The sequence below is a fragment of the Epinephelus fuscoguttatus genome, linkage group LG17, assembly GCF_011397635.1.
Source record: "Epinephelus fuscoguttatus linkage group LG17, E.fuscoguttatus.final_Chr_v1".
Classification (NCBI taxonomy): Eukaryota; Metazoa; Chordata; class Actinopteri; order Perciformes; family Serranidae; genus Epinephelus; species Epinephelus fuscoguttatus.
In genome coordinates this window covers 18,245,398-18,273,312 of record NC_064768.1, presented here as the reverse complement: position 1 = coordinate 18,273,312, position 27,915 = coordinate 18,245,398, and the positions used below count along the sequence as shown (strand labels likewise).

At 38.2% G+C, this 27,915-nt stretch overlaps 2 protein-coding genes across 3 annotated transcripts; one reads left to right on the top strand and one right to left on the bottom strand.

Moving 5' to 3' along the window:
* Window positions 1–2,077: 2,077 nt before the first annotated feature.
* Window positions 2,078–21,855, bottom strand: zdhhc3b (zinc finger DHHC-type palmitoyltransferase 3b). Of its 2 annotated transcripts, none has more exons than XM_049602424.1 (7): window positions 21,492–21,855; window positions 10,562–10,896; window positions 9,462–9,586; window positions 8,406–8,502; window positions 7,747–7,828; window positions 7,381–7,511; window positions 2,078–5,654 (listed from the first exon to the last, which is right to left on the bottom strand). In XM_049602424.1, exons 2-7 carry the CDS (start codon window positions 10,862–10,864, stop codon window positions 5,496–5,498), a joined length of 897 nt encoding a protein of 298 aa, XP_049458381.1. In that variant the 5' UTR covers window positions 10,865–10,896; window positions 21,492–21,855; the 3' UTR covers window positions 2,078–5,495. The 2 variants fall into 2 exon arrangements, with proteins under 2 accessions (XP_049458381.1, XP_049458380.1); XM_049602423.1 differs by having other exon boundaries at window positions 10,562–10,893.
* Window positions 21,856–23,793: 1,938 nt separating this feature from the next.
* Window positions 23,794–26,694, top strand: exosc7 (exosome component 7). The gene is made up of 8 exons (XM_049602241.1): window positions 23,794–23,943; window positions 24,105–24,206; window positions 24,720–24,814; window positions 25,338–25,503; window positions 25,881–25,951; window positions 26,063–26,186; window positions 26,278–26,433; window positions 26,534–26,694. Exons 1-8 carry the CDS (start codon window positions 23,887–23,889, stop codon window positions 26,636–26,638), a joined length of 876 nt encoding a protein of 291 aa, XP_049458198.1. The 5' UTR covers window positions 23,794–23,886; the 3' UTR covers window positions 26,639–26,694.
* The last annotated feature ends 1,221 nt before the right edge of the window (window positions 26,695–27,915 follow it).

Below are 27,915 nucleotides of genomic sequence, written 5' to 3'. Positions count from 1 at the left end.
AGTGTCCTCTCTTTGCATTCAAACACAGTAACGTGTAATGAGGAGCGTGCTCACTGTAGTTAATGGAGCTGGATGTAATGTTCGCCTTGAGCTAGTCTACATCTACTTACGCAGCAATGCTCCATTAGATCAGTTCTCCTCCTTTAAATACCTCTTGTGAGAATGGAAGATGCGATGCACTCCAGTAACATGGCAGATAAGAGCATGCCTCTGTACTGAAGACAAAAGTTTAAGTTTTTTTTTTATCATTAACGGTTGTTAGGTGTGCAAATTTCTTATTAAGGAAGTCTTTGTTTCTCAAAATTGAAGAGAGCTAATCAGCCAAGGCATAAAATATAGGCCTAGTGTTAAAAAACATTTTTGTTTTTTATCAAGAAATCTATACTTTATGACATTATACTTTCAATTCATATACATTGTAATAATAATATATGTATACTATGCACTGTGATTTCATAGAATTATCCAATCTTAACTATAACATGTGTCTGTCACAGATGCTTTCTAATGATGAAGAGCTAACTATCAAGGGGGAAAGTATAGTATATATAAGAGTATATATAAGTACAGCCAAACTCTGTTATTCACTGTAGATAATTTACTATATTTTACTGCGAATGGAAAATAGGCAGTGAATAAAACACTGCGCCTGCAATACTGATTTGTAATTTGACATTAACGTATCAAATATGTCCTTTTTGGCATGCCATCCTTTTTCACAAAGACCATATTTGTCAAAATTAAAGTATACTGAATAACCGATTCAACATAATATCCACCAAATAAATATAAATTTAGATCATTTCTGTGTAATCTGTATTTGTAATTAAAAACAGTTAATGTTCAAATTAAGAAATTAATTTGTGTACTGTAAGTATTCTTGTGTGTTTTTTTATTATATTTCTTTAAGAGAAAAGGTTTTACAAATGTTTTCTAATGATGGGACACAAAATTACAGACAAAACAAAAAAAATTAACAATTAAAAATAATTATATTTCTGTAATGTAATGTAACGCTGGAAACTTACCATCAGACTGTCGGGATGTGTTCTTTACAAGTTGGGTGACTCTGTATTAACAAGTATGTTCCTGAATTTAAAATTCTAAATTTCTCTTCTTATTTCTTTGTTTGGTCTGATTTCTAGGGGTAAAAGTTTAATTTTCAAAAAATTTAAAAATATTTCTCAAAAGTACACCAATTAAGGGTCCTCCAATTTTTTACAAAGTAAGACCTTGCCTGCCAAAATAAAAGTAAACAAACAAAAAAAAAATCAATGTAAATTTAAAACACTTTTCTGTGTTTTACCTCAATAAATCTGTACTTGTAATTAAAAGAAAAAACAATGAAATGAAGAAATTCAATGTGTTTTATTTGCTTGCTTTTGTTTCTTTTCAAATTTTGGAGATGTTTTCTAATGATTGACCCCAAAAACACAAAGGGTGTTGTACAACCAAAGTTTATGGTATTTTTCCATAATTTAGTGGTAACTGTAACATAACTAGTGGTAACTTTTGCTGTCAGACTGTCGGAATATGTTCATTAGGCTACAAGTTGGGTGGCACTATCAAATGGGTCCTTGAATTTAAAATAGAACATCCAAATTTTCTTACAATGGAAGACATTATCTGCCAAAATAAAAATAAGATGAGTCAATAAAACAACCATGAAATGTATGTTAATTAAAATATTTTTCTGTATTTTACCTGTAGAAATCTGTACTTGGAATTTAAAAGTAAGCAATCATTCAAATTAAGATATTCAAAGGTATTTGTGGGGTTTTTTTTTTTAGGGGTAAACATTTTATTTTTCCACATTTTTTAGATGTTTTCTAATTATGGGCCACAAAAATACAAAGAAAGAGTAAATAAATAATATAAAATTTACTGTAAAATCATTTACTATATATTTCTGTTTTTTGGAAACTTACACCAGAGTATGTTCATTACAAGTGTTTTGTGCAGTATCATATATATGTCCTCGAATTTAAAATGAAGGATCCAAAATTTAGATCTTATCTTTAAGTATAAAGAAAACAGACAAACAAAGTCAATAAAGTATCCACAAAAAAACATAAAGTTGTGTGACATACATATTGTTTATTTCATTCCCCTTTAAAAAGAAATACCACAGTCAAAAAGAAAGAGAAAAACTTCACGTGGTCCACAGTAAGTACTACAAATGGTATTCATACCTGACCACAAAGAACATATAGAACAAGTCAAGAAAAAAAGAAAGCTGGTGTACTTTATGTGTAAACTGGAGAGCAACTGATGCATCTCCACATGATGATAGTGTTTTCCCATTTTTCTAAAAACTCCAGTGATTTTTAAAAGCCTAAGAAAATGTCACTCTCGATGATGCTCGACTGTTTAATGGTTCCTTCTTCAACTCTCTTCATTAGGCATTCAATTTGGCAACATGTATGTTCAAATATGTCCGTTCATCACCCTCAAAAAGCATTTTTATAAATACAGTAAGGCTTTCAAACACATTTGAGCAAAGGCATTTTTAGTGTTAAATGCTTTGAAGTGGCCTAAATCCTATCTGCAACATATTCGCATCACCGAAGGTAAAATCTTCACCCTCCTCACACTGGGTGGCCCAGGACTGTCCAGAGCTGCGACAATTAAAACTTGCATTTCTAACGTGGTCTCTGAGGCCTCTGTGAATGTTTTCCACTGCCCTTAATTTCAATTATTTTATCCTGTAAGGCTTTTCCCTCCTCTGGTCGGGTGCACAACAACAGTCTATCACAAACTGGATTACCCACAAGCAAACTCCAGCAACTGAGAGCGAGTGAATATCACTTAGGGTCAGTGCATTCATAGAGCAATGTGTATTGCTTTGATTCCCTGACTTTCTATCTGAGCTGGTGACTGTGATTAAAACGGTTATAAAGCAAAGAGAACAACTAACAAATTGATAATCTACAAGACATGCTGCCTCTTGGATGAGAAACAAGACTTTGTTTACCTGCCAAGTATCATGTTTTTAAGTTATAATCCTTAAGATTTCCATGAGTTCAACCCCCACTTTTTGATGCCATTCATGATTGGCTTTTGTTTTTTTAAGCAAGCAGTCATTCGATGTAAATAATGTCAGTTATTACCGCTCTATAGTATGGTTTTCTAAGATGGTGGCGGAGTCCGCCATTATTGTGCAAAGTCAAATTGCCTTCACACACCTGTGGGACTCACAGCTCTACTGTTCTTAATTTTATCTCACTGAAACTATCCCCATTAAGTGTGTTTCCATCCACATTTTAATACTTGAGCATAAAAAAAAAAGTTTTTGCACTCGGCTGAGGTGGAAAAGTCAAAAAAAGTGCATATAAAAACAGCAACTTAGCAATAAATCATGATATATATGTAGCATGTGCAGCACTCTCTTACATCTTAACGACTGAATAGGTCGATTTCCACTGATTTCCAAAACGACAAATATGACCTTCCTCCTGGTCGCAGTTTTAAATACGTCCTTAATGTTATGAAATGATCGCCATTACGTTATAAAACTTTTCACTCAAGTTTGGGCAACAAAACTAGGTAGTTAGGTTTACAGAAACATGGTTTGGCATTCAGTAGTTTTGTTACAAACGTAATGTGACGTCACATATGTTACTAGTGTAGCATGCCACACAAACTGGCATACTGGGCTACATTGTTATTAAAAGAAATAAACATTGACTTCAGGCCATGAACACCAGTCTCCTGGGTGAAAGTCCTGTGCTTGTTTGAACCATCCACCACGTCTTCCATTTTTATACATATTACACGGACTCTGCCACTTTTGATATTTCGTCACGTCACTTCCTCTTGCTCCCATGATAACGATGTGGAAACTGTACCATTCCTCAAATTTCAAGACATGAAACTAACATAAAAGCAACATTTCCATTCTGTTTCATTGCACACTCTTCTTCTACAATAATTTAATTGGCACCTGACTGGAGAATTAGTACCACAAACTGTTTCTTGATGTGGCCAGCTTCTAAGAATTAAATCAGACCACGGTTGCAAATGGACCAAATGGAAACCTCTGTGGCTGAAAATTTAAGCTAAGGCGAAGTGTCAAAAACTGCACTTCCTCTAATGGCCACTTGAGGCTGGCTCCAGAAGCCAGTGAATCCTTATAGACCACCATGTTAAAAGGTTTTGGTCTCCTTTTAAATATTATTAAGGCTTAAAGTTACACATAACTGAGGGCCTGGCCACTTTGAGTGACAGGCTGACTGAGAGGTGTCAGATCCACCCCTCACTCCTCCAAAGGTCCACTATCTCATCTAAATATGGTCACATTTTGCACCAAAAAACCACGGACAAAATCCAGGTTTCAATCAGGAGTCCACAAAGCAATGGGTGATGTCAATGTGTCAACCATTATTTTTAAGCAGTCTATGTTACGGACGTGATTGTGAGTTTGTTTGGCTGTACTGTTAACAAATCACACTTCCTGTCACCACTGGTAACCGTGGGTGCTGCCAAATTAACCAAGACTGAAATCTTAAGGATTATAACTTTAACTGAGGCTGCTCTCTGTCCTACAGCCTTTAAATGACCTTCACAGTGACCCCGCTCCAGTCTGAGCAGGAACTTGGCGAACAGCCAGTCTGAACGACAAACAAAACAAATACTTATACTGCTTTTATTAGTGACTGGTTTCAACTTTCTTCGGGCACCAGATAGGTGGGGTTTAATGCAGATTAAAGGCGTGTAAATCTAAAGAAAATTTTATTTAATTTACCCTGAAAATACATTTGTTTGATGACCTAAACTAATCCACTTATCTGGCATCAAAGAACAACAAAATAAACTAATTTAAAATAGTATTTAACCAGTGCGATCCTGTCTCACCCTGACTGTCATAGTAAGGCAAAATAAAAGAAATGTCTTTAAAAATAGCAGATGCCACCGTTCGCTAACGCACTGTTCTAAGGCAAATCATCCACCACACTCAGCATTAAGACTATTGCAATGACAGGAATACAGCAAATGAAGAAGTGACAGGATCACAACAATGTTTACAGGAAGACAAAACCGGGAGTCCATCTTAGCACCCGGACTGCAGAAACATTCTGGACTTCAGTTTCAAGTTCACATTATTTAGTCTTGGAAGCAGGAAATGATCAGACATACTGCAGGAAGAACTCAGTCTCTTGGTGTCATTTCAGCAACTCCTATTAAGTGCTTCTTGTCACGCTGTTGCTGCCCAGTTTGATTTCTTTCTTGTTTTCTGTGCAGCTACGCCTCATTAATCTCAGTCAGCACCCAGAGGGGAACAATAAAAATAAAAAGAGGGTGAAGGGTTTTTAAAAAATAAACATTTTGACAACGTAGCTTACAAGGAAACACCCTGAAATATTGATAAATGTTATATCCAGAAACAAAAGGAGAAGTAGAAGTGGCTATGTGGAGTTCATGCTCGTTCAGGTCCAGCCAATAGGAGGGGAGAACAGGAAGTTCACAGCAGCAGAGCTCCGCTATGCTTCCAGCATTCACACAATGTACTGGTACAAGTCTGCCTTGCCATGATCGGGTGATGAAAAGGGGCTCAGCCAGGCTATAGAGAATGGATGACCAAACACCACCTTCATGTTCATCCACTTTGACTTTTTGGCCCATCGTCTCTCCTCCTTCTTAAGCTGTTCAATGCCCTGCAGGGATATAAGTACAAACATGAGTGTCTCCTGTACTGGCTTGTGCTAAGAGCTGATACATATAGCTGTGCATTTAAATCTTTAATGCGCCAGCAGAAAATAACCAGTGGAAGGGATTAAAAATGAAGCATGTTTTGTATGCTTTCATTTTTCTCTCAGAGGTCTTAAACAGGGAGGTTGGGGTGACTCACTCTCAGCCTTTCCTGATGTCTAAGAACAGTACACACACACACACACACACATACACACAGATGAGGATACACGAACAGAAGAAAGAACTACACAGGCCTCATTATACTGAAATTGACTGAAATAGCTGATCTTTGAAAGTGAATATTATAACATTGTGAGTCATCATCGTGGGCGGTTTGAGCAGATACGTTACGAAGAAATGTAGTCTCAACCCACCTGGGGGCTTTAGAGTAAGTGAATTACCTGCTTCTTTGTACACCTGCGCTCTGATTTACTGAACAACAGACAGAATGAAGTCATGACTTACTTTAGGAAGTCAGAACTGCTGTACAGACGATACAAGAGATGATTTAAGACCTACGTGTGTCTTTCAAACAGAAATATAACAATCTCAGATGACATTTTTACAGGTACTTGCGGCTCCATTATTACACAGAATAAAGGTGCATTCATTCCACTCCCATGTGTGATTGTAAACAGCATCCAGGCATCACAGAACCAAAAGAGGTATGATGGGCCTGATGTTTAACACAACAGCACTGTACTCTAGTGTGACATAAAGCAGACGTTTTATAAACATTACAGTGGCATAACATGGCAATAACAATCATTTACCTTCTCTGTAATATGGCGTCTGATCTCATCCTCTGGTCGGAGAGTAAGTAGCTCCCAAATGTCATTGTTTTTCCAATTTGCATACATTTTCGGCCACTGTTCTTCTTCTTTGAGTTAACTGCTAACTGCTATCAGCTGCTTTTAAATCTTTCACGGTTTGGCACACGCATAACACATTTTACCTTTCTTTTTTACCTTCTGCAGAGGTTTAAAGGCGAGACTACTCTGTGCCCCCATTCTGCAACTGTACCTTTATATAAAGAACGTGAGGTGGCATAATGGCGCGATATACCCGCCTTGAACAGGCAGTGTAAAAGGGGCTGAGGACACAATGCACAAACCCCCCATTTTTAAATATCCCATGATTGTGAAAGGGCCTCTGAACACTCCAGATGGTTCTTTTTTGTTCTGAAAATGTTAGCGTTTAACGAGGTGCAGACATTCCTCTGCATCGCACACAAGGAGGAAATACATCTAGAGCTGGATGGAGCAGTGTTGTGGCTATTACTATTCGGTAACAACCTGGTTCTAAGGATAATATACAGAAAGTGTTTGGTGGAAATTGTAGCCTCAAAATCATGCCCTTCTACTTCAATGTAAGACCCAATTTTTAAATGTAAATTGGTGGGAAAAAAACTGTTTTGAGAATAATTTCCGAACTAGTGAATATGCACAATTTGGCTCCTTTAGACCTCCTTAAATATAAATAGGAAACAGATTTGGATGAACAGTTTTAGAGGAAACAAATTAAATAATAATAACAAGTATGTCTTAGGCATACTAAGTGTGTTCTGAGTGCATGGATAACTTGCCTGACTTTCTGTCCAAACCCAACCAACCCACAGGCACTGATGCAGCTAGAATTCATACCACAGACGAGTGACATGGTTGTGAGTTTGCAGCTGTTCTCACTCACCGTCTCATCGGTGCAGATGGAGTGGACCTGGGTCCCAAACATGACTGCAGTGAAGATCAGGAAGAGGAGACCCTCGAAGCAGAGGAGGATGAGGAGGATGACAGTCGCTGGTGGAGAGAAGTTGCTGCACTCTGGAGAAGGAGAGAGATTTCTCATGTTAAAATGTTGCTGAGGATTTCTCATTGTCATTATATAATACAGGACTGCACAATGAAACATAGTTGTAACCTCCTCAATGCTACACACATATGAAATGTATACACAGATATTAAAATGTTTAAATTAGAACAGAATATAAATGATGAAACGGGCAATAACAACAGAACAAACTATAAAGGTATCACTCTTCATTGGCACATTACTTACTTGACCAGTCTTCTTCAAAGCAGAAAACAAAATGGAAGGCCACCAAGATTAGTGCATGGAAGGATATTAGTGCAATATACATCTGGTGGGAAAAAAAGAGAAAAACAAAGCACTGCTTTAGTTAAGATAATAATAAAACAAACTTATCTCAAATTTGATAATTAATCTAATTATCTAAATTAGGGTTGCACATGTGTTGAGATACATACAATAAATATATATATAGTGTAACAGACAAGTACAGATGTGAGGTGTGTGGACAGCCCTATAGTTGATGTGAGAATGAGCCTGTTGCTGTGAATACTGACATCGTTTTTCTGCTACTGGGGACAGTAACTGCAAAGAAACTACACTGACACTCTTTAGTAACTGGGGATAGCTACTGATAGCTACTAGGGAAACTAAAGCGCTATCCTCTTCCTGTTTTGGTTGCACAATGGAAGACGCACTTCCTCTGTGCCGTGAACCGAGCCTGTATCTTCCCGGGAGATCATACCCGGTGGCAGACTGAATTGCAGAGTGAAAGTGAGGAGGTGTTCTCTTGTACTGGTTTATTTCAAAAACTGTGTAAACAATCACAAGCTTCAATAAACATGTAAAATATATATAAATATATATAATGCCTGGTATTATATGGGGTACTGTGTTTCAAGACTCACTGTGAAGAGCACAAAGTATTTCTGGTTGTTCTCTCCGACACAGTTGTTCACCCAGGGACAGTGGTGGTCCATCTTTTTGATGCAGCGTTTACACACACTGTGGACACACAAATAAATCAGAAAGGTGATGAAATGAAATCAATATATTACAGGGAAACGGTAACCTTCTGAACCAAAAGACCAAACTGAATAGAGAGTATTTTTTATCTATTAACAGAGGAAATAAACACAAAAAACAACACACACAACTCGTCTGTCCACCTTTAGCAGCATGTTGACACTGACTGATGGGAGAGACTGGAACAGACTGCTCTCAGTCATGGTGACTGGACTGTGTCTGTGTGTGTGTGTGTGTGTGTGTGTGTGTGTGTGTGTGTGTGTGTGTGTGTGTGTGTGTGAGTGTGTGAGAGGGGTTATTTATCTGGCAGAACTGCAGCTGGTTGACAACTCAAGTAAGGTCTAACATCTCACAATCTATCATCTGACAAAGCGGAAAGTCACACTGTCTATCCGTGCGCTTTGTTTACGCACTTTCTGAGCGGGCTCTATATTTAAAAAGCTGCCGTCTTGTGCGTAATATATTATTCTTTCAGGTCATTAGAGACAAGTGTATCATCGCAGTGTATCATCTGAACCACCCACAAGAATGACTCATAAAAAATATCATCTATTTCATTCAAACTGACACCCAGTTTTCCCTCTGAGACAGAATGACTCACTGGCTTTACAATTCAATTACGCTGCCGTGTTTTTGTGCTTTTCATGCCTTGAGATCTCCAGGAAACCACTGAGCAACCGCACAGGGAACTCCTTAACATCAAGGTGCAAAGTCTGCAGGGAAAAGCTACAGAGTGACTCTAAATAAAACACACACAGGGGGAGGCAGGAGAACCACCGGTGCAGGAACAAACACAGAAGAGGAGGGGAGAGTCCCCAGTGAAGACTTTAAGGTGCAGACTTCAGCAGAACACTCCACTCGCCCAGACCCACATCCTAAAAGATGCAGAGTTTGTATTCCTCCCTACAGTCTCCACATTCACACAGGGAATGCTGTACCTGCAGTGGTGAGCTCTGTCAGGCTTGATGCTGCAGCACTTGGGACATTTGTACACCACCTGTCCTGGTTTGAGCTGCAGGCTTTCGATGAATTCTTTGGTAGCGTTCCCTTTAGGCACGGCCCCCTGAGAGAGTGGGAGAGAGAGAGAGAGAGAGAGAGAGAGAGAGAGAGAGAGAGAGAGAGAGAGAGAAAGTTGTTTCAGATGCTGCAGATGTTTTGCAGTGTGTCCTTGCCATTAATTAAACAAACAAGCCTTAAACATGTACATTTGTCCTCACACCAAAAAAAAAACACTTTAAGAAAAATGTATGTTTTGGTGTTATCACTCAACTTGTTTAAAACTTAAAAACTACAACAAAACATAAAAATAAAGCCATCACAATCAGGACACGATTAAGCCACTAGGTGGCCCCAAGTCAAAAACAAGCTGTGGGCCCCAGCTGATACTGGAATGACCTTAACCCAGAAACCAACCAGTGTTTCTATGCCAGAGTACCACCCTACCCCAGGTTATCTGCATGTCATTTTAGTCTAAGATTATATGATTTAAAACCATTTCTTTTAAAAGGATTTATGATCCATGTGAGGATACAATCAACTAAAATAATAAAAGGTATTAACAGCTAAGTGTGGCAGTTTACTTTAAAAAGTATATATTTTTTTCATTCTATTGTACATGTAAACTTCAGCAAGTAAATTGGTAATGCTTATGTAATGTAGCTTCTTTTACAGAGCAAGGTCACAAAGTTGCTGTTAAAATTAACACCATTAAACTGTTACCAGTTTGTCATTTTCTACGCAGAATATGATGCTGCTGAAATAAAAGTCAGAGAGACTGACTAGCATGAAATGTGCATTGTTTTTGGAAATATGTCTCATGATATACAGTCTGTAGAAGTGCATGATTTCACTTTCTGACTATGTTCTAGTGTTAAATAAGTTACTCCGTAATATCGAATCAGAACACACTGAATTGGCACCCAAGTATAGTGATGTATTGAACTGGGAGGTTAGCATATTGGCCCAGTCCTAGTAATTAGAGTACAAAGATGTATTGCAGCCTCCAGTTTTTTTCTAATCTAATAAGAGTTTGACTGACCGGGTCTGTGCACATCGCCTTAGCATGAGAGGCGAGGGCGAGGAAAGCGAGGCCGTTGAAGATCACCCCGTTGAAGAGGCTGTAGACCACGTTCTTGGCAGGCAGCAGCATGACAAACACCACCACAAACTCGGCGTAGAAGACCAGAAACCAGGTGATGACGCCACACACGATACCGCAGCCATCGCGGATGAACCACATGGTGTCTGAGCCAGTGCGTGGCGGGGGAGGGGCACAGTGTTCAGGCCTCAGGTAGCCAGCTTGCCTCTCGATGTCCCTGGTGCGGTGCGCCGGGCTCTTCATCCTACAACGCCCGTGGCTCCAACCGCATGCTGCTAGGAGCGACGAGGGACAGATGGACAGGAAGAGGGGGAGCAGAGAGATGGGACGAAAATAAAAGAAAGGAGTTAGAGAATTAGGCGAGGGATTTGGATGAGGGAAGGTAATTGCGTAGGGCTGCAACTGTATTTCACTATCACTTCATCTGCTGATTGATTTTTCGATTAACTGATTGGTCTATAAAATGTCAGAAAACAGTGAAAAATGCACTTCATAGTTTAAAATGTATTATTTTTTTCTGAGTTACAATCATAAACCCCTAAATTATAGATTTGCTATCATGTAAGACAATGAAGAACTGCTAATCCTCACAGAACAGAAGCTGGAATATATGGAAGCCTATTCCTGCCAGTGTGATTAACCCTTAAAAAACCAAGCCATTTATTGCTATTACAATAACTCTCTCTGTCTCAAAATAATAAGCATGTATCTCTCAATAATAATGCACTAAGTCAATTATTTTGAACAGTTTCTTATTATTGTGGGATACTAACTCATTATTATAGGATACATATTCATTATTTTAGGATATTACTTCATTATTTTAGGATACTAACTCATTATTTTAGGATACTAAATTGTTTTAAGATACTAACTCATTATTTTAGGATGCTAATTCATTATTTTAGGAAACTACTTAATTATTTTATGATACTAACTCATTATTTTAGGACACTAATTTATTATTTTAGGATACTAACTCATAATTATAGGATACTAATTTATTATTTTAGGATACTACTTCATTATTTTAAGATACTAACTCATTATTTTAGGATACTAATTTATTATTTTAGGATACTAAATAGTTTTAAGATACTAACTCATTATTTTAGGATACTAACTCATTATTTTAGAATACTAACTCATTATTTTAGGATACTAATTTATTATTTTAGGATACTAACTCATTATTTTAGGATACTACTTCATTATTTTATAGACTATTTAACAGGCCGGGCGTGCGCCGGGTGCTCAGCGGAGAGAGACCTCCGTGTTTGAGATGGGAGCGGGCAATGGGAGTGGGCGGCGGGAGGTCCGACACTTCCAGCACGGGGAGCGGTAGAAATATAACAAAATAAGATAAAATAGGAGACACCTGTCTCCCTCTTTTATTTAATTTTCAGTGTTTAATCAAGGCGGAGTCTGGCAGCGGGAGGTCCGCTTCCAGCGAGGAGAGAGATAGAAACAAACAGCCAATGTGTGTGTGTGTTCTGTTCAGGTGTTGTCACGTAAATAACAGTGCCCATGCATGAATGCATGTAAGTATTTTTTTTACATTGCTGTGGTTAATTTGAGGTAATAGTGTTACTGTAGAAATCAGAGAATCACTTTCTGTTGTTATATATTCTCAGGAAGATGATACAAGCTCTAAATCTGAAATACACACCACACACAAATGTGTATTTTCATCTAATTGTACTGTGCAACAGTTAGAATAAAGTTTTTGTATTTGTATGATTGCATTTGTGTTTATTATATACTTGTTTAAGTATAGCAAGTATAATGAATATAATGTAGGAATCGGTAAGGAATCAGACCGTTAAGAAGGAATCGGTAAGGAATCAGAATCGTTAAAGTCCAAACCCTAATACTAACTCATTATTTTAGGATACTGCTTCATTATTTTAGGATACTAATTCATTATTTTAAGATACTAATTCATTATTTTAGGACACTAACTCTTTATTATAGGATACTAATTTATTATTTTAGGATACTACTTCATTATTTTAACATACTAACTCATAATTATAGGATACTAATTTATTATTTTAGGATGCTAATTCATTATTTTAGGATACTAATTTATTATTTTAGGATACTAATTCATTATTTTAAGATACTAACTCATTATTTTAGGATACTAATTCATTATTTTAGGATACTAACTCATTATTATAGGATACTAATTTATTATTTTAGGATACTACTTCATTATTTTAAGATACTAACTCATTTTAGGATACTAATTCATTATTTTAGGACACTAACTCATTATTTTAGGATACTAAATTGTTTTAAGATACTAACTCATTATTTTAGGATACTAACTCATTATTTTAGGATACTAAATTGTTTTAAGATACTAACTCATTATTTTAGGATACTAATTTATTATTTTAGGATACTAACTCATTATTGTATGACACTACATTATTACTGATTTTAGGATTATTCTAGGACACTAACTCATTAGTTAGGGATACTAACTCTTATTTTTTTTAGGATAAGAACTTATTATTTTAGGATACCTACTCATATTGGGATACTACCTCATTATTTTGGGATGCTAACTAAATTTTTCGTATACTAACTTGTAATTTTAGGATACCTACTCATTATTTTGAGAATGTTTCTCATTATGATCACTCACAGGATCTTTTTTTCATCACACTGGTAAAAATGAGTTTCAATAATAATGAAGAACATGTTTGATACTTTTCAATTTAAAATGCCTTAAATGATTGATTGGTCAGTTCTTACAATATAATAGTTATAGTTATAGGTAGTACATTATAGAAGTACTACCTATAGTGACAGGAACCATATTGGGAAGAAAATGTATTTGACCTGTACTTTGATCTTTTAGTTTGGCCCATCTCCCATCCATTTACATAGAGGAGGCAGGGTTTATGACCTATACTGCAGCCAGCCACCAGGGAGCGAGCGAGATGTTTTGGCTTCACTTTTGGGGAGCTGTCATATCGTCCATCTTTATTTTACAGTCCATGGACCACAACCATCTCGAAGTTGGCCTTCACGTCATTTCAAGTACACACCCATAATGTTTTGTAACTGCATCTTGCACAGCTGTGATGTTAACGCATTGACAAAATCTGTCCACAGACAGAGAGAGAGACACCTAAGCACCTGGCAGAGTTCTCAAAACTACTTCCTGCTATGAGAGGTGTCTCCTGGACCACATATTGCCATGATGACACAGACAGACTCATGAAAACAATGTCAGCCCTGCTGTCACAGCGGGTATTAAGTCCACAGAGTGACTCAGCAAATGAGCTTTAGGACAACACTCAGGAGGAGGCATTAACTGAAGGAGGAGCAAAAAGTGACTGGTCTAATCCCAACAGGCCAAACAATCCACCCAGAGTCATCTCACAGGGAAAAGAAAAGACTGTTGTTGGATTTGGAGACTGTAATTCACCATTTGGCCCTAAAAGTGAATCAAAATGAAACAATGCTTCAACAAAACCTCCACAGCTGTCCTGAGCTGCACTGGGCCCGAGTGTGTCCAAGGCTTATGAATAAGCAATTGAGCAGGTCTGAGTGTGTGTGTAGACAAAGATAATGTGACTTCAAAGGGGATAAAATGTCAGAAAACCAAGAATAGACCTGACTATTATATTCAGATAACAAAGACTGGAATAAAAAAGAAAATTCCTAGAGGATGGCTGGACCTCAGTAAAACCTGGGCTTCTATTGAGTGAAATCAAACTGCTTGGTCATTCCTCTATCCATTAGGCTTAACTGAGCGATATCCTAATCTTTACTTTTATGTCCGTATTAATTAGGGCTTGCCCAATGATCCTTGCAGTTAAACATGCTTCCTCGAGGACAGGAATTTAATCAGAATGAAAACGATATGGCGTTCCTACGACACGTTTGGGATTAAAATTAATCAACGCCATCTCTGGATTTTACTAAAACTTCATACGGTCCATTACAGCACAAATTCAGACCACTAACCAGACCCCTATATTTCTTTGTATGTTTCCAATTCCCCAGCCAGCACCACACCCACCTGGCCTCTAACTCACCATACATTTAAAGGTCAACCTGTTGAAGACATCCACCCTTCAGTGTTACATCACCAAACACTTTTATTTCATCACTTCATCTCAGTCTGTGAGTCTTTTGTAAGTGGGAATTAGACTACCAATACACTGTGCTTTTTTGTCTTCATGTGTTGGGCTTTGTTTAATTCAAACTGAATACAAAACAGTGTATTTGTTCTGGACTGCCTTCTACAATGAAATAATAATCTCTTGAAATGCTATATTTTCTCAGAGTTTACTTTGATCCTTTTTAGCCGTGCCAAATGCTGGATAGACCAATAAACTGGCACAGGAAATTGAAAGGAAGTGGCAAGTGTCAGACACCAATTAGGCCAGTGTCCTCAACACAGTCAATGACCCTCAATTCAGACAATTAAATTGGCTATCCAACGAGGAAAAGGTGAGGCAGATGTGGACGATTATTCGCAGCTGGCAACTAAACTAATCCACTTGCTGAGTTATTAACCCTCTGGAGTCCACGGACGCGCCAGTGCATCCACATCACACGACCGATTTAAGATGACGTAGCAGCAAGACGCAGCCTCGCTGAGTCGCCGTTTCAACTTGTGTCAAAAGTGCAAACTTCACACTATATACCAGGTTTAAATTGTGCTGATAGGCCAAGTAAAACCAGACTTATGATAAATACTTTACACCATGCTTCTTCCTGAATATTGTCGTCACGTTTGGGGCACGTTTGATGCTGGAAGAAACTGTAAAAACGGGCTATTTCAAGGAAAGTGCTTGCAAGCAGAAAGTGCTTGCAAGCAAAAAAAAAGGTCCAATGTGTTAATACAGTATGTCAAAAAACAAAACAAAACTGTAAAGTCACACAGGTGAGGTTGTGCTGAAAAAAAAAAAAATGACCCCAAACAAAAGGTACAATCGAAAGTAGTCAAAAACGGCCAATTATACCCATGACCCCAAAGGGTAATAAGTTAAAGAAACATTGCGTGAAATTGTCACTTCTCCTCCCTCTCTCTATCACTCGCTTTCTCACACTCACACAGCAGCACTAAGTCCTACTAAAGTAGGGTTGGGTTCGGTTGGTCTGAGTACGTACTGTCGACGCTTCAAATTTTCACTAGTAATTATCACTAAAGCTTCGAAGCCCCATAAATTGTATTCGGGACAGCCCTAACTGTGAGTTTTTCAAAGTGTGGTAATAAAACACTATATTGAAGATAATTCCGATTTAAAAATAATACTAATGGTCGGGAATTTTACCACAAACTATGGTAAAGCTGGTAACCTTCTCATTCCTATCCGTGATTCTGACAATTTTCAAAGCATGACCTGGAGCCTTTTGTTTTACAGTGGGAAAACAAACACGTGGATATCAAAGATGACAGTGAGCACAAGATGTCTTTAAATTAATGCAGGATGAATACAGGGTGTAGTTTAAAACCATTCTGGCAAACATTTCCACTGTTTAGTTTTTAACAACCTGAATTTATCCGTCTATGTGACGGCAAACATTCCAGCAGTCCAACTCTGGAAACAATGAGGGAGACGGGAGCATTGTCTTGGTAAAAAAAAATGTACTTCCTGGTTTTAATGCCTATTTTGAAAAATCCAGTATGACCGACTTCAACCCTGCGGCGTGGCCTCTTGACCCTTTTCAGCACGCCTGTCATCACGCAGCAGGACTCAGGCGCAGTGGGAGGTCATGTTGGAGGTCTGGTATATCTGCTTGTATCACTTTCACTAGAAGTCTGGGATTACAGCACCATCTGTCTCAGCTTCAGCGGTGGTAAACAGTAACAGTGAGAGTATTTGCACACATTTACACTTTTCACACTTTAGTACAATTTGAGATGCTTCCAGTGTATCATTAAATAGATCCAGTCTCATTGAGGAGGTATACGTCATGTTGGTGATTTGTCTTTTGTTAGACGCTTCCCTGTTTCTTTCACAGCCTGTTTAAACCTATATATGAATCTTTATCTTCCAACTATTATGTTTTTCTGTGTAATCTCATCTCATGTTATTATCTATTTTCATTATTTTCAATTTGACTCATCAGTCATGTTATTATCTGGGTCATGTGATTGCCTCCCATTGGCTGCTGCTGCTTTTAAAGGTCAGGCCACTATTGTTGTTTGTCTTTAAAGCCCTGACGAAGACCTACAGTGGTTGAAACATGTTGGCTCTTTTGATGATTCAGCCACTGCAATAAAGGCTTTTCAATATTTCCTTCCTCTTTGATATGTTTTTGGTGAGCCTTCTTCTTCTATGTTTGATTATACAGAGCAAACAGTTATCTCTTCTTCCTGTCATTGAATAGAGTTGACATTACTGTTATTTGTCTATAAAGCTCTGAATGTTCAAGGGCCTGCAAAACACTCGCTGACTCTCTTTTGCAGTATGAACCCTCTCAGGTCATTTATTAGCATCGTGCTAACTGTTCTCAGCGCTCAAACTACACCTGGAGAAGCAGCATTTAGCTACCTAGCTCCAACTCTGACCCCCTTAAATCCAGGTTTATGCTCCCCACTGTATTTGACTGCACTGAAACCGAACATCTTTACTTATCTAATATTAATTTTGTGTGAATGCTTTCTAATGTTTGAATGGTATTTAAATGTTTTAGGCTTCATTCCTTTTAAATGTTTTAATGTAAAGCACTTTTGTGTATGATACATGACTACAAATGAACTTGCCATGTTTTATATTTATGGCAGCAAAAGTATAGTTTGTGAAAACTATGTAGATTAAGATCTTACTTTGAAAAAAGATGTGATGCTTTATTAACATATAACTGACAGTATAGTGTAGGTAGGGATGGGCAATATGGAGAATCACATAATTTTTGACCAAAAGCCTCGATATTGTGACAATATTGTGGAGCTGACTATTGGTACAAAATATTTACACATTTTTGATAAATAATCATCATTAATGTGGCTATGATGACTATGTGGATAAAGGCAAATAACAGAACAGTCTGGTAAGTAAAGAAAATTACATCATTTTACTGTAATGCAGCCTTTAAAAGGAGATTTCTTCATTTTTCATTGCTCAGGAGGTTTTTACCAGGAGCCAAATGATCTGCAGAGTTCTCCTTCTCTCCAAAATAAACAGACTTGGTGATCAACTGCTAAAACACTTAATAAAGCAGTTTCACCTTAAAGATCAGTGTTTCTCTGAGGCTGTTCAGCTCACCACTGAGGTCTGTTTCTGTACAAAACAAACAAACCACGTGATTTAAACCAGTAAAAACAATAAACAAAGCAGTTTCACATTGAAAATATGTGTTCTTCCCGACACTCTTGTCTTGGAGGGGCTGCTTACTGCAGTATTTGACACAAAAACATAAAAAAAACACAAATGGCCCGAACTAGAGCCAGTGTGTGGTTTGTCTGTTCTGGGCTACTGTAGAAACATGGTGGTGCAACATGGCAGACTCCATTGACGAGGACCTGCTCCGTATTAGGGCTGTTCCTGGCAACCAATTTCCCTCTCGACTAACCGAAAATTTTAATTTAGACTAGACTAATCTAAAAAGAGGAGGGGAGGGGGGCTGCTGTCTGACGGCTATGCAGCACCTACTAGTGGCGGGCAGCTGCATGACAGTTAAACGGCCTTGTACATGAATAAGACACTCATTGGTTTAACCGGCTAATATTTCCAGTGCCGACTAGTGATGGGGCGGACGTTTAATCGTTTAGACATTTATCCGTACACACTAGTTATAAATGTCTCATTCTTCGCTAACAAAAACCCGACGACTCTTATTTTCAGGTGATTATACACTCAACATATCCCCCTAAATTCTACACACTGGACCTTTAAAACCACGAAAGACAACATTTACAATATTACAATATCCAAAATCTAAAATATCTAGTCTCATATCAATGATATAATATTGATTTATTGCCGAGCTCTGAATGTAGATGAAATCAGCTCCACCTTTACAAGCTACAACATTTACATGTTGCTTAAATGTTAATTTGTAAGTAAAAATAAGAAGAGAATACAACATCTTAAAAGGGAGAGTCAATTAATTTCTTGCATCCAATTAGGGACATTTGTGTGAATGCCTACGAATGCCTACCTACGAATAAAAATTAACATCCTCAGACCTACTTGCCTTTTTATCTTAACTACAAGTCACTGTATGGTTAAATATTTTCATTTAAAGATCTTGTAAAAAAATCCTTGTTAAACAGGTTCTAACTGCTGCTGATTCATGTGACTGTTTATCAGGACCTGTATCTGATTCAGCTGGTGGGAGCAGTCCATTTCAAGAAAAACTCGTTCCAGTGAGGGGGACGCACGACACCTGATAACGGCTTGCAATGGAATTGTTAATGTGGACTGCCTTAACGTTTCACTCCATTAGAAACAAAAGAAGCTGAGATGGCCCCGAAAACTGTGTTTACTGAAAGTGGAGATGACTGGACAAGATGGGACTTCTTACTAATGAAAGACCTGGAGTGAAACTAACTGCAAAACCAGACTTCATTAACATCAACTAAGTAAATGGTTTCTTTTTTTTCGTAGAATGGATAATGAGACTTCTTTCAGTGAATAGAACTTTTTTTTTTTTACAATGAAAACAACTGAATGACTTGATTGTGACAGAAACACTTTAGAGAACAACCCCTTTTCTCTTATATCGACCCAAACAAACATGTTTCTATATTGAGAAGCCACCACAATGCATCTGCAGTACTGTAAGACTAGATACAGTATGCCAAAAAGGCCAGATTCATACTGTAACAGTGACTCCCTGACTCAAAATGTATGCAGGGCACAGTCAGATATTCAATAAATGATTTATGGGTATGTTTCATACCCCACTGCTCAAGTGCATTTCAAAGTAACTGGCAGCACTGACTGATGGAGGTGACTAATATGTGCAGTCAGGATGAGAAGCACAAAGAGAGAAGAGATGTAGAGATGAGAGGCAGCGAGATTTGACCCCCTGCTGAGTTAATTAACACTCTAATGTGATTTCACTTTACTGATAAACTCCTCCGGCAACTTACAAAACAAAGATTGAAGGACTTGAGACTTTTAATTTCACTCAGATTAGTTTTAGAGACACATTTTGAGAGCTTGATTTTAGTGTTCAGAAATCTGTGAAACTGGAGATTTAACTAAAATTTAATACAAATATACACAACAGCAAGGGCGTATATGATACAGGGGGCTTGGGTGTCCTCTGCCAGATAATTTTGAGCATCAAACACCTAATTTCCTGCATTCTGGTTAACTTTTACGCACCAATTTGAGCCTTTTCTGCATCAGTTTATGGTGTTAATGCCTTTTATTTTGTCAAAATAAATGTCCTCTGCTACTTCCATGTTTTAATTGGGAGAACAGATTCACATGTTCTAAATATTGAGAGTGAAGTTCCCTGCATCCCCCCAAAATCTTCACCTGTGCACAACAGTTTCTCCTCACAGCTTTAAGTATTTACTACTGTGTCTGAATACTATGGAGGCCACATTTTTTCAGCAGCTATCAAAATAAAAAAAAAATGTGCAAATATATGATAAGATACAGTGTCTGCAGTTGTAAATTTAACTGAAATTCCCAACTGGGTCACAGAATCAGATGGGTCACAAAATTTACCGCAACTACAGGAAGTAAACTAGTAACCTGTGTGTGAACCTTCAACTTGACATCCACTCCTCTGAGTTTGGATTATTTGGTGGTGAATAAAAGACATACACAAAATGTTTTGGGACAACTTAATGGAGCTGAAACGCTTAATTTACAATTAACAATAAATCTGAAAATTAATCTGCAACTATTTCAATAATTGATTCCTGTTTAAAGTCATTTTTTCCAGACAAAAATCCCAAATGTGATCCGATACAGTCTTAAGTTGCAGTTTCACTTGAGCTGACGATCAGTTATTTTTTGTTTGAAGTATAGGGAGCACTTAAGAATATTGTATAGTTCATCGTCATGGGAGAGTGTGTAACGCTGCCAATATCTGAACATAATAAGCTGCAATAAGAATATTTTTGGGTACTTTTATAATACTTTTCTATGAAAAATGACTCAAACCGATTAGTCGACTGCTAAAAAATAGTCACCGATTACTTTAATAGTCGATAAGTCATTGATTAGTCGACTAATCGTTGCAGCCCCATTTGAAACGATTAAACAGTTATAAAAACTGTTGCCAGTTAGTTTTCTATCAATCAACCAAGTCATGATTTGACACTCAGCAGCACAGATGGCAACTCTCGATCAGTGGAGATGTGTTTCTGGCCCAAACTTCATTCACTTCTAACTCAAATATGGTCTCACGTAACCTCTGATAACAACGATCTGGGTCTTTACCTTATTAGATGTTTGACTTTGTAATAATTCTACTCTTAATAAAAGTATAATGGTAGAAAACATAGAGGGAAGTAAATCTGGCCACTTGGTATACACTCTGTTAAAGCTTGGTTGATTGTTATTAGTCATTAGTGGAGGATAAATAAAACCCAAACTAATACATGTTGGTAAATGTTAAAGGTAACAGTTAAAATCTATGAAGTGACCGTGGCTATCTAAATTGACCTCTGACCTCCCTGAAGATGAGCTGAGTGTAAAGGGAAATTATCCTCTCACAACCAGTGAAGCCTATACAGTTATTATGACACTACAGGGCTATGATTTATTAAGTTCTACAAAGTGATAAAGCAATTAAACTGACCGGGAGGAAGTGAGTGTGGCAGCTGGAGGAGCATATCTGGACATCCATTAGTTGATAGCTGATAACAACCACACACTGTGAAGTATGTCAAGAGTAAAGCGTCCACTGGTATTTAAAAACAACATACCTCACACTCTCCTGGTTTGTCGACACGAGTTTCTTCGAGTCCTCACGTAGTTTGGAGCCTTACGTGAAGTTAAAATCACCGAAACCGAGTGTCTCCTCCGCCGCTCCGTCTGTTAGCGCAATCCCAGCTAACCTCACTGATATGCGGCCAGATGTAGCTCCGCGGCTCCGCTGCCGTTTTCACCGCCGCCTCGGTTTCAACGAGGTATTAATTCACCTTGTTCCTATTGTATTTACAGCAGGGGACCGAGCTTTACACAGGCCGTGGCCAAACGTTAACTGTTCCGGTGTTTCCTCCTCTGTTGGACCAGAAAGCTGTGCGGCCAGCAGGGCAGCACCACAACGCAGAGCCAACCAGGAAGTCCGATACTATGTGACGTGGGCGTCCTGCCCTGAGCACGGTCTACCAGGTAGCAGCCGTAAGAGCAGTTATAGCATATTGCTCAACATCATTTAGGAAAACAAGTTTTTAATTGCTAAATTGCATTTTTTTGTGCCAAAAATCGTTATAAATTTATTATAAAAATATCTCCTCTTTTTTTTTTTTTTTTTTAGAAACCAACTACCACCTCCCCCTAAAAAATATGAGCATTTGAGCAACACTTCATTTCTGTATTCTGGTGAATTTTTATGCACCGGTTTGTGCCTTTTCTGCATCAGTTTGTGGGGGTGTGTTTATTTATGTAACAGAAAATGTACAATTCAGGCACCTGGTGACAATTCAGCATGTAATGGAAAATAACGTAGTGTGGTTCTCGGCCATCTTTATCACTTTCAAATATTTATTCCCCTGTCAATTAGCTTTTCCTAATTAATGTTAGCCTATTCCTGCTAATTCAGCACATGTTAGGATTTAATCTTCAGACCTCTTTTGTGCCTTTTGCTCGGGGGAAGTAACTTCTTTAAATGTGTATGTGGCACCCATGTCAGTGATGGGGAAATAAAATCATTTCAATTCATTCATAAAACCCTGGATTTTATCTGGCCAAATGTGCTTCAGCAACATTCTTACTCATGTTCAATATTTTTTTGCACATTTTGAAGAAAAAGTCATGATTAAATGAAAGGAAAACCATGATACTTTAAAATCTACCTTCCCTACAGTCTGCTCAGTTATACACTGTCTGCATTTTAGGATTGATTTGTCTCTTTGGGATGCAGAAACATGCTACTGGGGATTTTTTTTAAAAAAAATATTCTCAGCTAAACTGACATGTGACTATCTTAGCTCCAGTTCATTTCATGTTTTATTGCATTTAAGTCACAGAGCTAAGTCTCAATTTTTCTGCCACCCTTTGAAAGACATAAAATGTCTTTCAGCAACACTTACAATCATGGCTGGATTAAACTGTTAGAAGACCCCTGGGACAAACAAAAAACTGCTGCTGGGCCCCTTGTTTCTTCTGCTATCTCTGTAATTTATACTATTTTAAGAATACAGCAGTTTTATTTGTGGAAATATAGATCAAATAAACATAAAACTGACATAACAGGCTGTTTATACATCAGATTTTGGACACAGCTGTGGCCCCAGGGCACCTCTCCTCAAGAGGGCCTCTAAGGAAAAAAACAAGCAGGACCCACCTTAAAGCCTTTATCATGTTGGTTGGTATTGTGCTCTAGTGGTGCATATAACTAAATAGATTTTCTGTCTAATTAGCACCAAAACAGTTGACACACCCATTGCAGCCTGTCGCTATAGGGGCCCCAGGGTCCCCAGGGTCCAAGGACAGTTATCTGCTTTGCCTGTAGCAACCCAGCCTCACAAATCATGTAATTACCATGAATTAATTCCCAAACTGTGTTGGCATGGGAGGGGGACTCAGGGATCTTTGGCAATTAGTTATCTATGTTGCTTTTTTTTATTCTGACCCAAGTGTCCATTCATCATGACAACTTTTCCTGAAGGGCCCAGCCTTTCAGGGTTAAATAACATAAATATCAAATCCAGAGTCAGTTACAGCTTATCTGAGCTGATTACAGTGGAAATATAATAACTTTTATATCTGATCCAGGGTCCATAGAGAGGGGGAGCCTGGTGCATCATGAACATCAAACAGTTTGAACTGACCCAACCTTTTTAAACTTTTAAAGAGTCTAAGAGGTGTACAATATACACAAAACAATATAGACTTTTTTTTACAGACAGAAATTCAGATTTTTATGCCAGAAAGAGTTGTGTTTTACTAAATCAAGTGAGATGTTATGTATCAAGTTGTTTACTGTATGAGTCTACAATCTGTGTTTGAGACAGGCTGCACCGGTTGGGCGGGGTCTTCCCTCTTCCGAAGGATCTCAAACTGCCGGGACATCCGGGTGAGCAAAGCGGGTTCTCTGCGTCTTTTGATGGCGTAGAAGAAGAGCGACAAACACATGCTAGCTGTGTGTTTTACACTATGGCAACAGTACAAGTTAGCGAAGCTGAAAAGGTGTACATTTTACACGGTATACGGGTACGTTTTTTTAATAACTACATGCCAACCTTAAACCTCTGTTAGTTAAGAATATTTCGTAAATGCCCTGACAGTAATATGTGCTTTATAACGGCAGGAAGCTAGTTAGCATTAGCATGAGCTAACTGTAGTGTTGTTGACATGTTGATTGTTTAAATCAGGATGACTTACGGGTGGACGGAAGAGGCTGTGAGGACTACAGACACATGGAAATAGAGACTGATGTTGTGTCCAACACAGACGGCTCGGCCAAAGTCACTCTGGTAATGTATGATATGTACAGCAGAAGTCCTACATGTTTGCTCATTGGTGTTTTTACTGTGAAACTTGTCATCTGTGCACCCAGAGTCAGTCATCAACACTTCAAATGCAAATACTCCTACTTGTTAGTTGTGTGTTTGAGCCTGTCTGTCTACTATCTTTTTATTGTATGCAATTCATCAAGAAGGATAAGTGATTAATATATATACATACTGCTTTATAGCTGTGAATTCCCCCTGAGGATCAAGTCTTAGTGAAATAATAACATCATAATGTATATGTTTATCACATTTTGTGGCATTATTTTGAATTTGGAAAGTAACTAGCAGCCAAAGTTATCAAATAAATGAATAAATGTGATATTTGCATCTCAGTTTTAGAGGAGTAAATGTATAAAGTGTATAAAGTGACAGAAAATGGAAATATTCTAGTAAAGTATAGGTACCTTAAAATTACTTGGTAACCTTCAAACACTGTTGATGACCTTTTTATTGTCGGCTTTGTCTCTCTTTCAGGGGCACACAGCGGTTCTAGTTGGAATTAAGGCTGACATTGGAAAACCAAGGCCTATGGTGCCAAATGAAGGCTACCTGGAGTTCTTTGTTGACTGGTAGGTGTGTGCATGCTTTGGCTTTTTATAAACTGAGGCTTGTTTTTTATAGATTTCGCCACTGAACCAAACAGTTATGAAGACATTATACAGAGCAACTTTCAGGATATGCAATATGAAAAATATATTGGTGTATATACTTTTATACCATAGTATCACTACATATCATGATATACTGAATTTTTTGTAAAGTCAATCAAAATTTGTTTAAAATGAAGGGCTGCATCCTAAATCCCTCCCTATTGGTAATATATTCGGATGCATACCCAGCCACTAGGAGGTGGTATTGTATCATCTGTTCCCTGAGAGATAAATCTCCAACACATCCTAGTAATAATAGACTTACCAGAGAGAATATGATCATATTACCATAAATACGCAATAAATTTGAGTGGAGAAAGGTCGTGAGGTCAGCCAGTGTCACTGCTCTCCCTACTTTCCCTAAGTAAAAATAAATCTCAGGCTGATAGATATTCTGTTACCTCATTTTTTGATTGTCTTGTTTTCTCTGTCTCATCACTAGTTCGGCCAATGCAACCCCAGAGTTTGAGGGCAGAGGAGGAGAGGAGCTTGGGACAGAGCTGAGTAACACTCTTTACAAAGTCTTCAACAACAAACACAGTGTGGACCTGAGGAGTCTCTGTATCAGTGCAGGAGAACATTGCTGGGTTCTCTATGTGGATGTGCTGGTGAGTGCTAGTGTCCAGTGATGTCTTCACCTTCCAACATTCATGCAGTGATTTTTGCAGGTGTGCCTTTGTTTTAAAGCTTACCCCTGCCTTTAGGATTTTTGCTCAAATTGACATAAGTTTAGACAAATATGAAGAGTTCACCCATCTTTTCTTTTTTTTGCAGTTTATTTTGTTGCTGTTCTTTAACTTATGTCCCTACTTGTATGATGAAATATTGTAACTCACCTTTGCATATAAAACACTTTTAAACTGTGGTTTAGTGGAGGAAGAAATCAAAGCGGCACCTTTTACATTAGAACATCTTGTTTGGTCTGTGTATATTTGATGCCATGCTCTTCACTAAGGTAAAATCTCACACTGACATGTCTGCACAGCTCCTGCAGTGTGATGGAAACCTGTATGATGCCATATCAATAGCTATCAAGGCAGCTCTCTTCAACACAAAGTAAGTCAAGTGTCATAGTAGTGTTTATGATCTCTTACAGCTGTTATATTGATCATTCTTATGCAGTAAAATAAAAGCTTACAGACAGTCTTCTCATTATCTTACTGACAGAATTCCCAGAGTGCACATATCAACGGACGAGGAAGGAGGGAAGGAAATTGAGCTGTCAGATGACCCGTATGATTGTGTGAGAATCAATGTAGAAAATGTTCCTTGTATAGTGACATTATGCAAGGTAAGCTCACCTGCCTGTTCTCAGAAGTGAAGAATCTCTAAAGCCCTTCATCACACAATGCGTGACTTTGACATTGGCTGTTTTTCTGCAGGTGGGTCACAGGCACGTGGTGGACGCAACTCTGCAGGAGAAGGCCTGCTCAGTGGCGAGCCTGATCATCTCGGTGACACACAAGGGCACCATCACCTGCGTGAGGAAGGTGGGCGGAGGCAGCCTGGATCCAGAGAGCATCTTTGAAATGACAGAGGTGAGTCCAGCCCTCATCCTCAGCCATCTGGCCTCCTCCAGGTTTTGAATATGATTACGTCTGAACAAATAAAGGTACTAAAGTGTTATTTCGTCTCCAGGCAGGTAAACGGGTCGGGAAGGCCCTTCATGCTCCGCTCATCAAGCTGCTGCAGCAGGAGGAGAGTTTGGGAAAGACGCGGCAGAAAGTTGGCTTCCTTGGTTAACATCAACTACTGTATCTACAGTATATATGTACATGTATACAAATTTTTCTAATAAAACATTTAATTTGTACAGCCCTCTTGTCTTTGTACTTAAAGTAACAGTGTGTAAAATTTAGGAGGATTTAGTGGCATGTGAAACTTCTCCAGATTAGTATTCCTTCATTGTCCAGGAGGGGTTGTTTTTTTACCAGGAGCATAATTATCACCAAAACAGACACGGAATAAAGCAGTTTCATTTAAAAAAAAAAAAAAAATCAGTTTATCCGATGCTTTCATGGCCCTGTCAAGAGTCACTGTTTAGTTTGTCTGTTCTGTGCAACTGTAGAAACATAGCGGTGCAAGATGGCCATCACAAAAACACAAGGATACTTATTTATAAATGATTATAAACTAAAGAAAACATACTTGTTATATTCCATTTCTGCTAATACATCCTCCATAAATCCTACACACTGGAGCATTAAATTTAGAAACACTGTCATATGGTGTCAGTTTTTTAACAATGCCAAAAAAATATGATCTGGCTGCAAATATTTCATCTAATTTCATTTATCCATTTTTTAGTTTCCTCTTGTGAACATAACTCAAGCTTTCTTATTTTATATATCTTTTGGCCTACCACTGAAACTAATAGTGTCTTTTAACTTTATACTTACCTGTTGGCAAAATGTGAATTAGCCTAACTCACTTTAATAACCGTGTTCCCACATAAAACCTATCTCTGCATGGGACTACATACATACACTCCTTACCTGAATGCTTAAGGGTGTTTTCACAGTTGGTCCTCTTCTAAGACGACTCAGAGCAGTCACTCAGTATTTTTTTGCGCAAATGTGAACACTCCAAGAGAACTGAGACCCCTCTGAAGCGAACTGAACTCAGACCATGTCGGGAGGTGGTCTGAGTTCAGTTCGCTTCAAGTCTGCGGTGCGGTTCACTTAACCTGTGCCTTGTGAACACAAACCGCTCCAGGTCTGCTTTGCCTTTTGCTATTGTTTTGAAGCCTTCGGGGCTTGCCGTAGACAGATCAAACGCTATTTCAGTGGGACGAATAATAAACACAACGGAACCATGGCCACACGTAATGACAGCACGACCAGTGGACGAGGAGTACTTGTCTGATGATGAAAAAACTGCACTCCTCCGGACATGGAAAGAGGAAAACATCTAACACCAATTGTCCATAATGCACAGAAACACTAAGGTTTTATATAAATGCTATAGTATGAACAGAAAGAGGACTGAGGCCCCATCAGAGCTGAAGTTTACCAGAAAGA